This window comes from Mobula birostris, chromosome 19 (genome assembly GCF_030028105.1).
Source record: "Mobula birostris isolate sMobBir1 chromosome 19, sMobBir1.hap1, whole genome shotgun sequence".
In the NCBI taxonomy this organism is placed as follows: Eukaryota; Metazoa; Chordata; class Chondrichthyes; order Myliobatiformes; family Myliobatidae; genus Mobula; species Mobula birostris.
Genome location: NC_092388.1, coordinates 61698570 through 61717344, shown reverse-complemented (window position 1 = coordinate 61717344; position 18775 = coordinate 61698570). Strand labels below are relative to the sequence as shown.

At 42.9% G+C, this 18775-nt stretch overlaps 1 protein-coding gene across 1 annotated transcript in view; it reads right to left on the bottom strand.

Annotated features, from left to right (window-relative positions):
• The window catches only part of retreg1 (reticulophagy regulator 1), a 119392-nt gene extending 116684 nt beyond the window's left edge, over positions 1-2708 (bottom strand). Inside the window, exons 1-2 of the mRNA XM_072283728.1 lie at positions 2390-2708; positions 1764-1870 (exon numbers count right to left, since the gene is read on the bottom strand). Coding sequence (XP_072139829.1) covers positions 1764-1870; positions 2390-2601 — 319 coding nt within the window. The 5' untranslated portion in view covers positions 2602-2708. The remainder of the gene's footprint in view (positions 1-1763; positions 1871-2389) is intronic.
• Positions 2709-18775: the final 16067 nt, after the last annotated feature.

Here is an 18775-nt window from a genome sequence, read left to right as displayed (position 1 = left end):
TACCTCTTTGTAGTCCTGGAATCTATTCTTTCTCAGATACCCATCAACCCCCTTTGCATTTGTTTTGACACTTACCTATTGTGAGGGGTAACCTACAGTAACCAATTATCTACCAGTGCACTTTTGGAAGGTAGGACGACACTGGAACAACCCATACCTTCATAGGGAAAACCTGCAAACTCCACACAGGCATTACCCAATGTCAGGATTAAACACTGGTCCCCAGATCAGAAGTAAAATTTCCAAATGTATAGCTTTAACCCTTTTAAGAATAATATTTCAGTATTAAAAATATTTTCTTGGATACAAAGTCTAAAATATAGTCAGACTAGGTCAAGAAAAACAAATTAATTCTTCCTAGAATTCCAATCTATGGGACAATACAGACTGAAACTTAAATTGCAAGTACAGGAATATACCTGACACAAGTGATTCTTGCACCAATACTAGAAATAAAATGATTACAGTTCAACAGAATAGAAACTAAAAATAAAAAGTTCAGTATTATTAGCACTAGCTGCCATAAAAATAATTAAACCTTCAATTCAATTTGTTCTGCTTACAAAATTTCCTTGTGCCTGCCAAATTCTATGCAAACAAAGATCACTTTTGATATAGTCAGAATGTATGATAGAAAAGTAATATTGGTCTGTAGTTTCCCACACATCTATACACAGTCAGGTGCAAAGCAAATACAAAGCCTCACATCAACACGAGGAAATCTGCAGATGCTGGAAATTCAAGCAACACACACAAAATGCTGGTGGACCACAGCAGGCCAGGCAGCATCTATTAGAAGAGGCACAGTCAACGTTTCGGACCGAGACCCTTTGTCAGGACTCATATTCTGGGTGTAATTTATTATTTTAACAGAATACATTAACATCATGTTAATTTATTTTTACCCTGTCCCTCTACCTGAGCATATTGCACACACTGTGCAGTGCAATTTCACACCAATTTCCACCCATTTTACATGAAGGTGTGTTCTGATGACAGCTCCAGAAAATGTGAATGTAATCTCACATCGGATGCAGGAAACTCTAAAAAACAACATTTAAGCAAAGAACACGCAAAATGCTTGAGGAACTCAGCTGGTCAGGCAGCACCTATGGAAGAAAATGAGCGTCTGGCTTCAACTTGGCATTGGAGGAGGCTGTAGACAGATATATCAGTGTGGGAATGGAAAGTATAATTAAAATGGCTTGCCTTATTCCACAGTCTACTGTCTTCTCCTATCAGATTCATTGTTTCTCAGTCTGTCTTTTCCTCAACTCATCAACTCTCACCTTCTCACATTATTCCCTTTTTCCTTATCCCTCTCACTTGGGTTCACCAATCACCTACCAGTTCCTGTTCTTCTCTTCCCCCTACTATTTTATTCTTGCTTCTGTCCCCTTCCGTGATGAGACTCCTGGCCCGAATCATTGGCTGTTCACTTTCTTCTGCAGATGCTGCCTCAACCAGAGTTCCTCCAGCATTTTTTGTGTTAATTCGGATTTCCAGCACCTGCAGTCTCTAATGTTTTAATATTTAAACGAAGTTCTTATGATTACAAAAACTCCGAGAACAACAAGTTATGTTACACGGAATGTATTGATAAATTATCACAGAGCTTAAATACTTAATTTGTGTTTGGTGATGGCTTTTAAACTCAGGCCCGTGAGTTATTGTTATTGAAAGACTCCCTCTATTCCCGACACCTGGTATTGCAACTCAAGGCCGCTGTTACTGACACTTGTTATATCGGCATCCTTCCTTACCTTTCATGAAATACAAAGTCAGAGTCTTTATGTTTTCCGTAACAACCAGCAAAAGGAAGGCCAATGAAAAAAGGGAATATAGCCTCCATGGTGTTAAAGCAAGAAACCTGGGGAAACAAAGAAATTGAAAACTCATCGACCATCAGCTATGTTTATTTGTATTTAAGAGAACATTGCTCAAAGGAGCTTTCGTTTTTCAATATTACATCTCGAGTATATGCATCTAAGGTCACTGTAATGAACAGCACATCCATTAGAAATAGAAAAAAAAACATTGCACAGAATCATTCATAAATGGCTCCCAACCAACATCGGATTATTGACGTTTAGGCAACTCATGGCAGCTTCTCTTTGATGTTCCGAATAACTGAATCAGCAATCTGAACGACGATGCATTATCTAAAGCGAACCATTGTCACTGGAATACATTTAGCCAGAGGGAGGAGGATATTTAAAACCAGTCACATTGCACTTTACCCCATTGCAACAAGAACAGGCTAACAAAGCCCCAGGAAATAGGACAATCTAAACGGAGCGGCCAAAAGTGACAGAGGTCACCCAGGGCCAATCATCGGGCCAATACCCATCAGTAATTCCCGTTATCCGTGGACCCAGCCCCGCCTTACCAGAACAGAGCGTTGCAGCCCAGGAATACCACTGCGCTGTAGCCCGGCCGCCGCCAGCTTAAGGCTGTCTCCAGACAGCTGAAGATCAGACCCCACAGTGAAACCGGCTCCGGCCAGCCCGGCTCTGACAATCCCTCCCTACCGCCCTGAGACAGGCTACTGAAGGCCACGGCAGACGCTTCCTCAGCACCCTGCATCTCCGCACTCGCCATCTTCTGTTTTACTGCTGTGTTTACTCGCGCCGCCGCCCGCGCCCTGACGTCATCCCACTGTCCTTCTGTTGGGGACGGGGAGGCGTCATTGTCAGGAGGGTGGCAGCACCTCGGCTGCCCATTGGTGGAGGGCGGGGTGTGGTCAGCATGACGTCAGAGGGGAAGGGGCGTTCTGAGGCGCGTGGCGTCACGCTCAGACACTGATGGTGACTCGCTTCCGGGGAGGGGGTGTAGTCAGATCGGTGATGAGGCAATAGTGAACTGAGTGAGGCAAGATTGATGAAGGAAGCCAAAGTGAGCCGTTGTCAGTGGAAGGATTGGGACCAGAGTGGGAAGAGATGAATTAGTGTCAGTGGAAGAAGTGGGTTAAGTATAATGCAGAGGGGAGCAATGGTGAACTGATCCACACACACAATATTCTGGAGAAACTTAGTAAGTCAGGCAGCATCTATGGAAGGGAATAAACAGTAAAAGTTATTAGCCAATACCCTTCACCAAGACTGGAAAGGAAGGGGGCAGAGGTCAGAATAAAAAGTTGGGGGTGTACAAGCAGATAGGTGATAGGTGAGATCAGGTGAGGGGGAAGTTGTGTGGGTAGGAGGTGATAGGTTGGTGGAAGATGGGAGGGTGATGATATAAGAAGCTGAGAGGGGATAGGTGAGACCAGGTGAGGGGGAAGTTGTGTGGGTGGGAGGTGATAGGTTGGTGGAAGGTGGGAGGGGATAGGTGAGACCAGATGAGGGGGAAGTTGTGTGTGCTGTGGGGAAATTATATATGAAGATGGGAGGGGATAGGTGAGACCAGGTGAGGGGAAGTTGTGTGTGTGGGAATGACCTGAGATGCTGGAAGAGAAAAGCTCCTATCCATATCCACTCTATCTAGGCCTTTCAGTATTCAGTAGCTTTCAATGATATTCCCCTTCAACCTAAACTCCAGAGAGTACAAGCCCAGAGCAAACAAATACTCCTCGGACACTCACTGTTCCATCTCTGGCAACACACACAAAATGCTGGAAAAAAGTGAAGTCAATGTTTCTGGCTGAGATCCTTCGGCAGGGCTGTAGAAAAAAGATGATGAGTAGAGTTAAAAGGTGAGGGAAGGGAGAGAGAAACACAAGATCAGAGGTGAAATGGAAGGGGAGGGATTAAACAAAAGCTGGGGTGTTGATTGGTGAGAAAGATACAGGGCTGGAGAAGGGGGAGTCCAATAGGAGAGGACAGAAGGCCATGGAAGAAAGAAAAGCAGGAAGACGCACCGGAGGGGGGTGATGGGCAGGCGAGGAGATAAGATGAGAGAGGGAAAAGAGGATGGGGAATGGTGAAGGGGGGGCCATTATGGTAAATTTGAGAAATTGTTGTTCATGCCATCAGGTTGGAGCTTACCTAGATGGAATATAAGATGTTGTTCCTCATGAGTGTAGCCTCATTGCGACAGTAGAGGAGGCCATGGATTGACTTATGGGAATGGGAAGTGGAATTAAAATGGATGGCTAGGTGCTCGGCAAAGCAGTCTCCCAATCTATGTTTGGTTTCACCGATATACAGGAGGCCACACTGGGACCACTGGACACAGTATATGACCCTAACAGACTCACAGGTGAAGTATCGCCTCAGCTGGAAGGACTGTTTGGGGCCCTGAATGGTAGTGAGGGAGGATGTGTAGGGGCAGGTGTAGCACTTGTTCCACTTGCAAGGAAAAGTGCCAGGAGGGAGATCAATGGGGAAGGGCGAATGGACAAGGGAGTCACGTAGGGAGGGAAAGACGTGCTTAGTGGCAGGATCCTGTTGGGGATGGCAGAAGTTGCAGAGAATTATGTGTTGGATGCAGATGCTGGTGGGGTGATAGGTGAGAATGGCAGATTCCATTCCTGGAATAATTCCAGTAAACTTCTTATGGACCCTCTCTGACACCATCACATCATTGCTTAGATATGGGGCTTAATACTCCAATGCCTTATAAAGCCTTAGCATTATATTCATGCTTTTATACTTGTGTCCAATTGAAATGAATGCTAATTTATGAGTGAGGGATTAATGGTTAACTGGCAATTCAAGAAGCAACAGTGTGAAGTGATGAAGCAAAGGGAGTATTAGTAAACTGGAGAGAGAGTTGAGATTAATGTCACCATTTGGAACAATGATGAAGATACCAAGTTGAACTGGGTTGTGAGAAGGAGGGGGTGAGAGTGATAATGAAAGGATTAACAGTGATCTGGCATCTTGTGAAGAAGCAAGGCAGGGGTGCAAAGAAGAATGGTATCATGAAAAGCAACAGGGTGAGATTTACGTCACAATTTAGAGTAATGGTGAAGATGTCAAGTTTTTGTGGATGACAGTTTGATCAAAAATCCTGTGCAATGTGAATATTTAGTTGTCTCTTTAAGACTTGCCTGAGTTTCTATCTCTTCACCAACTTTTTATCTTTGCTAGTGAATTCTGTAGGCAGGTTATGGGTACTGGAGCATTGCATTATTGCTTTAAAGATATTAGAACTGATGAATTTGGGTGATAAATGTACACCGACAACTTTGGTGAGGGTAATGATGTTTGGTTTTGTCTGTGAAGCCATGTCATGACAAACCTCAAAGCCCATCCACTTTGAGGATTGCTAGCAGGTAATGTCTGGCTACTGTAAACTGTATCATGTTCTGTCAACATCAACCTTTCTCCGCAAGAAACAAAGAAATCTGCTATTATGTTGCATTCAACGGTATATGACTATGGTAGTTGCCTTGTCAAGGTCAAATACTTCGGATACAACCTATGATATGGCAAAGTGAATGTGGAACCAGCATTAGTATCGGCATATTATCATATATATCAAGATACAGTGAACAACAGTCTTGCATACTGTTTATGGAGATCAAATCATTCCATAATGCGTTGATCTAGAATAGAGGTTCCCAACCTTTTTTATGCCGTGGACCAACACCAAGCAAGGAGTCTGTGGACCCTAGGTTGGGAACCCCGATCTAGAATAAGCTAAAACAATAACAATGCAGAATACCGTGTAAAAGCTATGCAAAAGTGCTCATAACCAATAATGTACAGTATCCTAATGAGGTAGATTATGAGGCCAAAAGTTCAAATTATTGTGTAAAAGGTCCATTCAAGAGTGATAACAGTAGTTTGGAAGCTGCCCTTGAGACTGGTGGTATGTACTTTCAGACTTTTGCATCTGGGGTCTTTGATTATCCTGGATCCTTTCGTGAGACAGCTAGAAGTACAGACAGAGTCCACAGAGAGAGGACTGGTTCCTGTGATGTGCTGAGCTATGTCCAAACTCCCTGCAGTTTCTTGGAGTCACATGCAGAGCAGTTGCCATATGAAGTCGTTATGTATCCAGTCAGAATGCTTTCTATGGTGCATGGATAAAAATTGGTAAGAGTCAATGGGGACATACCATATCTCTTTAGCTTCCTGAGGAAGTCAAGGCATTGGTGACCTTTCTTGGTCACGACATCAATGTGTTCGGACCAAAGTTCAAAGTATTTATACTTTATACAACCTTGAAATTCGTCTTCTTACAAGCAGCCACAAAACAAAGAAACCCATTGAACAGATTTTTAAAAGAGACCCAATGGGCAGAGAAACAAAAATGAATCATGCCAACAGTAAAAGTAAGCAATTAGCATTCAGAACTGGAGTTCACAAAAGTGAGTCCACAGACACAAAGCCAGGAATCACTGCAGCCGATTCAAGAGCCTGTTATTTGCGGGCCACATCCTCAGATCAGCGCAGTGACAAGTAAATCTCGCAGAGCAGCGAGCTTAACCAGCCCGTCTCTTGCCTCCGGCCCTGACATCCTGACCTTTTCAATCTGGCCTGGCACTTAACTCATCCAAACCTCGAGTTGTTCCTTGCTCTCAGACCTGCACCTTGCTGCTTTGGTATCCTCCCAAGCCTGAGTCCCACCTCCTTGATTAGGCCCATACCTGACCTTTCCAATTTGGACCTGCACTTAATTTGATCAATCTTTGGGTCCTTCCTCACTCTCCAGCCGGGCTCCACCTCGATTCTGCCTTGCCACATTGAATCCTCCCAAGTCCATTCCAGTAAAGATCAAACATTGGCTCATTCCCCACTGTCAGGCTTGGACCCCACTGCCTTGATTCAGCCCACACATGCCACACCGCAACCGTCCAACACCTTCAAGACTTCAGTTCACGCTACAAAAATGTCAGGTCATACAGGCAGTTTTAAAAGCACAGCTCTGAAAGGAAAGTTACAGGCTATTGTTTGCAGTGATCGTTTACCTGAAAAAGTGTATTAATGAAGTAATTAGTTATTCTCTTTGGTTTGTTCGGCAACCTGAGCTTCACCAGTGCCACCTTAAACCAGACCAGATAGGCTATTAGTGATATTCACACCTAGGAATTTGAAACTCTCAACCTTCTCAACCTCAACATTGTTGATATGGACAGGAGTATGTGCATCATCCTTCTTTCTGAAGACAATAGCCACCTATTTGTTGACAAAGAAGGAAAGGCTGTTGTCATGACACCATGTCACCAAGCACTCTATCTCCTTCCAGTACTCTGACTCATCTGTATTTGAGATGTGGGCCACAACAGTGAAACCATCTTCAAGCTTGCAGATGGAGTAGATGCATTTGATTTGTTTGTTGGGAACCCATAGAAGCCCAGTGTAATCAGAGGAAGGAGTACATTACCTCACAATCTACCCACCCACCCTCTTTTCACACCTGTGGCAGAGTCTGTAAGTTCTACTTTGGCCCCCCATCAGCAACCTCAGAACTCACAGAACTGGAGTGGAAGCAAGTCACCCTTGATCATAAGGACTGCCTTAAAAGAAACATGAGCCCTACATTTCGTAAAGTAATCAGCTTTAGGAGCAGAATTAGGCCATTTGCGCATCGAGTCTGCTCCGCCATTTCATCATGGCTGATCCAATTTTCCGCCGAGCTCCAATCTCCTACCTTCTCCCCGTATCCCTTCATACCCTGACCAATCTTAAATGTATCAACCTCTGCCTTAAATATGCAAAAAGACTTGGTTTCCACAGCTGCTTGTGTCAAAGAATTCCACAGATTCACACTCACTGGCTAAAGAAATTCCTCCTCATCTCCGTTCTAAAAGGACGCCCCTCTATTCTGAGGCTGTGTCCTTTGGTTCTAGCTTCTTCCACCATAGGAACCATTCTCTCCACATCCACTCTATCAAGATCTTTCACTATTCGATAGGTTTCAATTAGGTCATTACTCATTTTTCTGGATTCTAGTGAATACAGGCCCAGAGTCATCAAACGCTGTTCATATGACAAGCCATTCAATCCTGGAATCATTTTCATGAACCTCCTTTGAACCCTCTTCAGTTTAAGCTCATCCTTTCTAAAATAAGGGGCCCAAGACTGCTCACAATACCTCAAGTGAGGCCTCACCAGTGCCTCATAAAGTCTCAACATTACATCCTTGCTTTTATATTCTAGTACTCTTAAAATGAATGATAAAATTGCATTTGCCTTCCTTACCACAGACCCAACCTGCAAATTAACCTTTAGGAAATCCTGCACAAGGACTCCCAAGTCCCTTTCCACACCAGTGTTTTGTATTGTCTCTCCATTTAGAAAATAGTCAACACTTTCATTTCTTCAACTAAAGTGCATGACCATACACTTCCTGACACTGTATCCCATCTGCCACTTCTTTGCCCATTCTCCTAATCTGTCTAAGTGCTTCTGTAGCCTCCCTACTACGTCAAAACTACCTGTTCTTCCAATTATCTTCATGTCCTCTGCAAAATGAATCCCATCATCTTAATCATTGACATACAACGTAAAAAGATTTAGTTCCAACACGGACCCTTCTGGAACATCACCAGTCACAAGCAGCCAACCAGATAAGGCTCGCTTTATTCCCTGTCTTTACCTCCTGCCAGTCAGCCACTGCTTTATCCATGATTTATCCATCCTTGTAATACCACAGGCTCGTAGCTTGTTAAACAATCTCATGTATGGCACCCTGTCAAAGGCCTTCTGAAGATCCAAGTACACAACATCCACTGATTCTCCTTTGTCTATCCTGCTTGTTATTTCTTCAAAGAATTCCAACAGATTTGTCAAGCAAGATTTTTCCTCTTTGAACATAGAACATAGCACATTACAGGCCCTTCGGCCCACAATGTTGTGCCGACCCTGAAACCCTGCCTCCTGTATAACCCCCCACCTTAAATTCCTCCATATACCTGTCCAGTAGTCTGTTAAATTTCAGGAGCGTATCTGCCTCCACCACTGACTCAGGCAGTGCATTCCACGCACCAACCACTCTCTGAGTAAAAAACCTCCCTCTAATATCCCCCATGAACTTCCCACCCCTTACCTTAAAGCCATGTCCTCTTGTATTGAGCAGTGGTGCCCTGGAGAAGAAGCGCTGGCTATCCACTCTATCTATTCCTCTTATTATCTTGTACACCTCTATCATATCTCCTCTCATCCTTCTTCTCTACAAAGAGTAAAGCCCTAGCTCCCTTAATCTCTGATCATAATGCATACTCTCTAAACCAGGCAGCATCTTGGTAAATCTCCTCTGTACCCTTTCCAATGCTTCCACATCCTTCCTATAGTGAGGCGACCAGAACTGGACACAGTACTCCAATTGTAACCTAACCAGAGTTTTATAGAGCTGCATCATTACATCACAACTCTTAAACTCTATCCCTCGACTTATGAAAGCTAACACCCCATAAGCTTTCTTAACTACCCTATCCACCTGTGAGGCAACTTTCAGGGATCTGTGGACATGTACCCCAAGATCCCTCTGCTCCTCCACACTACCAAGTATCCTGCCACTTACTTTGTACTCTGCCTTGGAGTTTGTCCTTCCAAAGTGTACCACCTCACACTTCTCCAGGTTGAACTCCATCTGCCACTTCTCAGCCCACTTATGCATCCTATCAATGTCTGTCTGCAATCTTCGAGAATCTTCTATACTATCTACAACACCACCAACTTTTGTGTCGTCTGCAAACTTGCCAACCCACCCCTCTACCCCCACATCCAGGTCGTTAATAAAAAATCACGAAAAGTAGAGGTCCCAGAACAGATCCTTGTGGGACACCACTAGTCACAATCCTCCAATAATAATGTACTCCCTCCACCACCAGCCTCTGCCTTCTGCAGGCAAGCCAATTCTGAATCCACCTGGCCAAACTTCCCTGGATCCCATGCCTTCTGACTTTCTGAATAAGCCTACTGTGTGGAACCTTGTCAAATGCCTTACTAAAATCCATATGGATCACATCCACTGCACTACCCTCATCTATATGCCTGGTCACCTCCTCAAAGAACTCTATCAGGCTTGTTAGACACGATCTGTCCTTCACAAAGCCATGCTGACTGTCCCTGATCAGACCATGATTCTCTAAATGCCCAGAGATCCTATCTCTAAGAATCTTTTCCAACAGCTTTCCCACCACAGACGTAAGGCTCACTGGTCTATAATTACCCGGACTATCCCTACTACCTTTTTTAACAAGGGGACAACATTCGCCTCCCTCCAATCCTCCGGTACCATTCCCATGGACAACGAGGACATAAAGATCCTAGCCAGAGGCTCAGCAATCTCTTCCCTCGCCTCGTGGAGCAGCCTGGGGAATATTCCGTCAGGCCCTGGCGGGACTTATTCGTCCTAATGTATTTTAACAACTCCAACACCTCCTCTCCCTCAATATCAACATGCTCCAGAACATCAACCTCACTCATATTGTCCTCACCATCATCAAGTTCCCTCTCATTGGTGAATACCGAAGAGAAGTATTCATTGAGGACCTCGCTCACTTTCACAGCCTCCAGGCACATCTTCCCACCTTTATCTCTAATCGGTCCTACCTTCACTCCTGTCATCCTTTTGTTCTTCACATAATTGAAGAATGCCTTGGGGTTTTCCTTTACCCTACTCGCCAAGGCCTTCTCATGCCCCCTTCTTGCTCTTCTCAGCCCCTTCTTAAGCTCCTTTCTTGCTTCCCTATATTCCTCAATAGACCCATCTGATCCTTGCTTCCTAAACCTCATGTATGCTGCCTTCTTCCACCTGACTAGATTTTCCACCTCACCTGTCACCCATGGTTCCTTCACCCTACCATTCTTTATCTTCCTCACCAGGACAAATTTATCCCTAACATCCTGCAAGAGATCTCTAAACATCGACCACATGTCCATAGTACATTTCCCTGCAAAAATGTCATCCCAATTCACACCTGCAAGTTCTAGCCTTATAGCCTCATAATTTGCCCTTCCCCAATTAAAAATTTTCCTGTCCTTTCTGTTTCTATTCTTTTCCATAATAATGCTAAAGGCCAGGGAGCGGTGGTCACTGTCCCCCAGATGCTCACCCACTGAGTGAACTGTGACCTGACCCCGTTCATTACCTAGTACTAGATCTAGTATTGCATTCCCCCTAGTTGGCCTGTCCACATACTGTGACAGGAATCCATCCTGGACACACTTAACAAACTCTGCCCCATCTAAACCCTTGGAACTAATCAGGTGCCAATCAATATTAGGGAAGTTAAAGTCACCCATAATAACAACATGTATATATCCTGTGCCTTCCAAATTGTTTCCAGAAATTCCAACCAGTGCTGCTCACCATCATCCCTGCCACTGTTCTTTTCCTATCAATGTGGCCAACTCTTCTCTCATGCCTCTGTAATACCCTTTATTCCACTACAATACTGATACATCTGACTTTAGCTTCTCCTCAAATTTCAGGCATAATTCAACCATATTATGATCACTTGCCTTTTAACGGTTCTTTTACCTTTCTAATCAATTACGGCTCATTGCACAACACGCAATCCAGAATAGCTGACCCCTCTAGTCAGCTCAACCACGGGTTGCTCTAAAAAGTCATCTTGTAGGCATTCTAAAAGTTCTGCCTCTTAGAATCCAGCACCCACCTGATTTTCTCAATCTACCTGCATATTGAAATCCCCCATGACTATTGTAACATTGTCCTTTTGGCATGCATTTTCTATCTCCCATTGTAATGTGTAGTCCACATCCGTACTACTGTTTGTGGGTCTGTATACAATTTCTATCAGGGTCTTTTTACCCTTGCAGTTCCTTGGCTCTATCCACAACAATTCAACACTTTCTGACCCTCTGTCACCTCTTTCTAATGATTTCATTTCATGTTTTATCAACAGAGCAACACTGCCCCCTCTTTCTTCCTGCCCGTCCTTTCAAAACAATGTGTATCCTTGGACATTAAGCTCCCAGATATAATTTTCTTCCAGCTACGATTTAGTGATGTTTACAGCATACATGCCAATCTGTAACTGTTCTACAAGTTCACTTACCTTTTTCTGTATACCGCATGCATTCAAATATAATACCTTCAGTCCTGTATTCACCCTTTCAGACTTTCCCTCCCTTTTACATTTCAACTCATCCTGTTGACTGCAATCTTTCTCTATCAACAGTCTTTCCTCACTACACATCCTGTTCACTGAAACCAAAGACTACAGCAAAAGAACAGGCAGTCTGCATTGAGTATGTTTCTAATTGTATAGCTGTCTACAAACCTTGTCATTGACAAATATCACAAAACCTAAATCACAAAACATACTAAACATTAAGGGATGAAATTTTACATCCCAGTAGTCATGCTGTTCATATTAAGAGTAAGCAATTCTACTTTTTCCTTAAAGAGCATACACAAAGAAAAAAAATTTCAATTATATGCAATAATGCAATTTGTTTACATACAACATTACATTGAACATAGAACAGTACAGCACAGGAACAGGCCCTTCAGTCCACAATGTCATGAACCAATTACATTGATTATCAAATGGCAAATTAAACTAGTCTCTTCTGCTTAGACAATATCCATATCTTTCCATTTTCTGCATCTAAACATCTCTTAAAAATCCCTAATGTTTCTGTCTCTATCACCATCAAAGGCAGTGCATTCCAAGCACCTATCACTCGCTATGCAAAAAACTTGTCCCTCACATCTCCTTTGAAATTACCCCCTCTCACAATGAGAAAAAAACTCCAGTCAACCCTGTCCTTCCCTTAAGAGCTGAAGTAGATAATACTGAAAAGATATATAATCAAAGATAAAGATTTCAACACATTTCCCTGTCCTGTTGGGATTAGGATGATAATTATCCTTTACAGATTCCACGTGCAGAAGAGGCTTTGCTATTTATGTATGTTAGTACCAGTCCTGTTACAATGAGGATTGCCTGTATAGCACAGAAATGTGTTGGCTGATTTTTGCTCATTTTGTAGATTTGAATTCAGTTTTTTTGACACAATCAAACACAGAGTATTGAGCCAGGCTACAATGAAGCCTGCCTGACTCTAACTATAATGGGATCACAGAAACTGGCTGGTCATCATTTCAATGAAAATCACAAAGAGTGTAATTAAAGTGTATTTATTTGAGATATAACCTAGTTCAGTATCACAGCAAGTTCCTTTTTGTATGTTTTTTCCACTGCATTTGTAGTTTTACCCATTAGCAGATTTCCCATTGTTCATGAACTTCTCTGTTCATTGCCTGAAAGCCTCCCTAGCCAAGTCTAGAATCTTGGTAGCCTTAGATGCAAAGTGATCTTGGATTTGCAATTATTGATTATTGTCCATTGGGAATTAAAAATCTGCATCTTGAGGGAGTGATTCAGAGGAAAAGATGAAGTTGAAGGGCCAGGAATGGCACACAAGCATGTAATCAAAATGTGTAGGATTGCTGTGTTGGGCAAGACTTTCATGAACCTGTGGTCAGGGGATTGGATTGGGAAAGCAGGCTCATTCTAGGAGAGGAATGTTAAGTAAAGTAGCTGCAATCTCCACTCTTCAGTCAAGGTGCCAAACACAAAAGGAATGGGATAAATCTGAGCTGTTCTTTAGCATTCACATTTACACACACTTTGCATTCTTTGTTGATTTGGAAAGTTCAGCTTAGAAGATTTTTTAGAACTGGCAAACAGGAATGGAACCAGAAAGCCTTGTCGATGTATCTGCTGATTTAGTTGAACACTTTGTTATTCAACCACTGAAATAACTCGTCTTAAAAACTGCTACAAGTGGTGCTGGTCCTGTTGGTTCTCCAGCATGATGAGAGTGAAGAGAAAGGGAGCAACAGCAAAGCCTCCATGTTAAAAAATAAACAGAAAATGTTGAAATGCTCAACAGGTCAGTTAGCATCTTGAAATGAAGAAATAAGGTTTGTTCTTGGATTGATATTGTTTATTCTGCACAATCTCGGTGTGCTTAATTCAAGTTGTGGATTGGGAGCACAGGCTATTTGGTAGGACAGTTGAGGAACAGTGGAATACTTTCAAAGAGATTTTTCACAGTGCTCTACAAAAGTATATTCCAGTCAAAAGTAAAGACAATCAGTGTGGGGAGAGCCAGCCTTGGATAACTAAGGAAATAAAAGATGGTATCAAATTAAAAGCTCGTGTACAAAGTCGCAAAGAGTAGTGGGAATCTGGAGGATTGGGAAAACTTTAAAAAGCAACAAAGAAAAACCAAACAAGAAATAAGGGAAGGGAAGATAGAGTATGAAAGTAAATTAGCACACAATATAAAAACAGATAGCAAAAGTTTTTATAAACATATAAAGTGGAAGAGGGTGGCTAAAGTCAACGTAGGTTCCTTGGAAGACGAGAAGGGGAAATTGATATTGGGTGATAAGGAAATGGCTGAGGCTTTGAACGACTATTTTGTGTCAGTCTTCACAGTGGAGGACATGTCTAATATGCCAAAGAATGATGTTATGGACGAAATGGGAGGTGAGGACCTCGATAAAATCACTGTCACTAAAGAAATAGTGATGAGCAAACTAGAGGGCCTGAAGGTAGATAAGTCCCCTGGTCCTGATGGGATGCATCCCAGGGTGCTGAGGGAATTGGTGGAGGTTATAGTAGATGTGTTGGTAATTATTTACCAAAATTCTCTACACTCTGGGCAGATCCTGGCGGATTGGAAGACAGCAAATGTCACGCCACTTTTTAAAAAAGGATGTAGGCAAAAGACAGGCAACTATTAGCTAGGAAAATGCTTGAAGCTGTCACTAAGGAATAAATAGCGAGACATTTAGAAAGGAGTGGTTCCATTAGACAGACACAGCATGGATTCAGAAAGGGCAGGTCCTGTTTGACAAATTTACTGGAGTTCTTTGAGAACATAATGAATGAAATGGATAGAGGGGAACAGGTGGATGTCATATACTTGGATTTCCAGAAGGCGTTTGATAAGGTGCTGCACAAGAGACTTATAAATAAGATACGGATGCATGGAGTCAGAGGAAGTGTATTGGCATGGATAGTGGATTGGTTAACCAATAGAAGGCAGAGAGTTGGTATAAATGGGTGTTTCTTCAGTTGGCAGTCAGTGATGAGAGGGGTGCCGCAGAGGTCAGTGCTGGGCCGGCAACTGTTCTCCATTTACATTGATGATTTGGAAGAAGGGACTGAGTGTAGCGTAGCAAAATTTGCTGATGACACTAAACTGAGTGGAAAAGCAAATTGTACAGAGTATGTGTAGAGTCTACAGAGGGATATAGATAGGTTAAGTGAGTGGGCCAAGGTCTGGCAGATGGAATACAAAGTTGGTAAATGGGAGATCATCCACTTTGGAAGGAATAATAGAAGAGCAGATTATTATTTAAATGGTGAAAGATTGCAGCACGCTGTTGTGCCAGAGGGACTTGGGAGTGCTTGTGCATGAATCGCAAAAAGTTGGCTTGCAGGTGCAACAGGTCATTAAGAAGGCAAACGGAATGTTGGCCTTCATTGCTAGAGAAATTGAATTCAAGAGCAGGGAGGTAATGCTGCAACTATACAGGGTACTGGTGAGACCGCACGTGGAGTACTGTGTGCAGTTCTGGTCTCCATACTTAAGGAAGGATATACTGGCTTTTAAGGCAGTGCAGAGGCGGTTCACCAGGTTGATTCCAGCAATGAAGGGGTTAACTTATGAGGAGCGATTGAGTCACCTGGGACTATACTCTCTGGAATTCAGAAGAATGAGAGGGGAGCTTATAGAAACATACAACATTTTGAAAAGGATAGATAAGATAGAAGTAGGAAAGTTTCTGTTGATAGGTGAGACTAGAACTAGGGAACATTGCCTCAAGATTCAGGGGAGAAGACTTAGGACAGAGATGAGGAGAAACTGTTTTTCCCAGAGAGTGGCGAATCTGTGGATAATTTTCTGCCCAGGGAAGCAGTTGAAGCTTCTTCACTGTATATATTTAAGATACAGTTAGATAGATTTTTACATAGTAGCGGAATTAAGGGTTATGGAGAAAAGGCAGGTAGATGGAGCTGAGTTTATGGACAGGTCAGCCATGATCTATTTGAATGGTGGGGCAGGCTCAATGGGCCGGATGGCCTACTCCTGCTACTATTTCTTATGTTCTTATGTTTTTCATCATAACTGAGAAGAGGTAGAGGTACAACAAGTCATAAGATCTGAAAAACAATATGGGACAGTGGGGATGGTGGAGGAAGAAGGAGAAAGCAGAATGAAATGTCTGTATGGAGCAGGAGAGTTTAGATGGCTAAAGGGGTGATCTTGCAAGTGAAAAAGATGATGGGTTAGAAGAAATGGAGATAAAATTGTCAGCAGCTATGGGGCTGCAGGTATCTTCTGCAGAATGTATCTTCTCCAATTCCGTTTACCTTCTCTCTTCCCTACACCCTCTGAGTTGCAACAACTGTCAGCCGGCCACTCTTTCCACATTTGTTCACTCTCCTGCCACAGTTATTTCTGTGAGCCTCTCCCACAAAACTGCTCTTGTTCATTTCTTATGTACTAACAGTTCAAGTTACAAGTACTTCTCATGATCAGAACTCTGAAATAACTTGGTGACTGCCTGATTTAAAAGAAAATCCACTCCACTCATACTAACTGTCAAGATGCTGAAGACAAAAAAAAATAACTGTTTGATCATTATTAAATAAAAGTCTTAGAACCAGATGTTAGATTTTGCCATTTGTTTCCAAACTGCAAAGAATTTCTTTTTTGGAGTTGCAAACCACTGGAAAAGAAGTGACCTCCTGATTATTCCAAAGTCATAATGTAATTTTTAAAAACACAATTAAAGGCTATGAAAGTCCTCTACTTTCCTCGTTGAATGACATTCCAAAGGCTTCAAAGAAGGCTCTTTAGTTGTCCTTATGGAGGCAGCCTTGAAGTAACTAAAGGTTATGAAATTCATAATAAATCAGCAACCGTGAACGGTGACCCCATATCTTGTGATCAGCATTCACTGCTGTTCTTTATAAACCCACTGGGTATAGTGCATGCCATTTACCAAATCAATGTCAGCAACTCATCAAAATTTCTTTGATAGCACATGGATAGATTTCATTTTCTGCTGCCTGGATTTGTAATTGCTCCGGTACCATTGGAACTGTAAGTTGGTGCAGATCAGCTAGATCTGGAAAAACATCGCAATTGTTCCGTGATCCTCATACAGAACAATGAAACTAGCCAAATAACAGCAGGGTAGGTTCTGTATATCATCACCTTCCACAATCCCTCCCCCCCCCCCACTGATCATGTTGTCTGTGACACCTATCACATTGTCACCAGAGCTACAAAATGACCAAATGTCTGTAAATAGTAGGGTCTTCAACTAGTCTTTGCTTAAATGGAGCTGCTCACTACCTCCTGGTCAGAGAAGAGTGGGAGAAATGTTCTACACTTGATAATAGATAACATTTGTTCATGTGTTCACTGATTTTGACCATTTTTGTGAATTCATCAAGCTTTTTGCCACTATGTGGTCAGGTTCAATTAACATCACTGACCTCCAAGGCAATCTCCACTACTGCCGAACCATGTCGGTTCTAGATCTTATCCTAGGCACATAATCTCTCCAGCTTCAAACTTCTGTCACATAGATTTCAACAACAGCTTAAGAAGCAGCAGCCCTATCAGTAGTGCTATTGTCTATGATGTTGACATCGTTCATATTTACAGCGACTAATTAGCCTATCAATCTGTATGTCTGTGGGATGTGGGGGGAAACCAGATATTGGAAATCCACGCAGTCACAGAGAGAACATACAAACTCCATGAAGATAGGAATGGGAAGTCAGGATTGTACCTGGGTCACTGAGGCTGTGAGGCAGCAGTTCTAGCAGCTACACTACTGTGCTGCCCATTATCTAAGATGCTGACATGCTCTTCCTGATTCTCTTATTTTGCATAACACTGGTAAAATTAACATAGTTCAACACTTTTCTGTTACAACTGTTTATTTCCACCCTTAAATAAAGCCATCTGCTTTTACTGCATGTGACCCATACCATGCACAATTTTTCACTCCACTTGAGCCAAAGCTATTATTAGGACAGGATCTAACCATCTCCTGTTAGTGATTCTTTCTTAATGTTACAATGCCCTGGCATGCAGGAAAGGAAAATGCCATGATGTTACTGACTTGTCAAAGAGCTACAATCCCTCAAACCACTGTGATGTGTCTTGAATGTTAGACAGACTTTGCTAGCAAAGTCAACAAGATTTTCATCTTTATTGACCAACACTGGGATGGATCACATTTTAAACCAATTCAGTTTTCAATGTCTACTCAGCCCAGGTTAACTTATGGAGAAGACAAAAACCTTGCTGCCTTCAGCCAGCAGCAGATGTCATCAGGTGGTTCCCAACCTTCACAGAGTGTTTCGACCCATAACCACGACACTCTCCAGTTGGTGAACCAGCAGTGGTGGCCAAATCACTGCCCGTCTGCTCTTGGCTTCCAGCTTCCCTCCTTTTGTCTACTCCAAATCCAACAAGAGGCTTGTTCTGCCTCTTCCCCCATCCTACGAGTTGCTTGTTTTTTGCTCCTTTCATCCAGGCCCAGAGCTGACAACAACCGCCATGCTGATTTGGCTGGGAAACCTCTGCAGCCGATCTCCGCAGGGAACAACCATGTCTTTGCACTCCTGCACTAAGGGCTGGTACTTCAAGGCCCTTCTCTCGTGGGCTTCTTCTCATCCCTCCTCCCACAGCACAGTCAGCTCAACTAGAATTATTTTCCTGTCTTCAGTTGACCACAGTACAATGTCCGGGTGTAGGGTTGTGTGCACCACATCTGGGAACTGCAGCCTCCTTCCCACCTCGCCCCTCATCTCCCAGGACCTGGCAGTTAGCAGCAGATTGGGCTTTGGTTGTTTGGTTATGAAAAG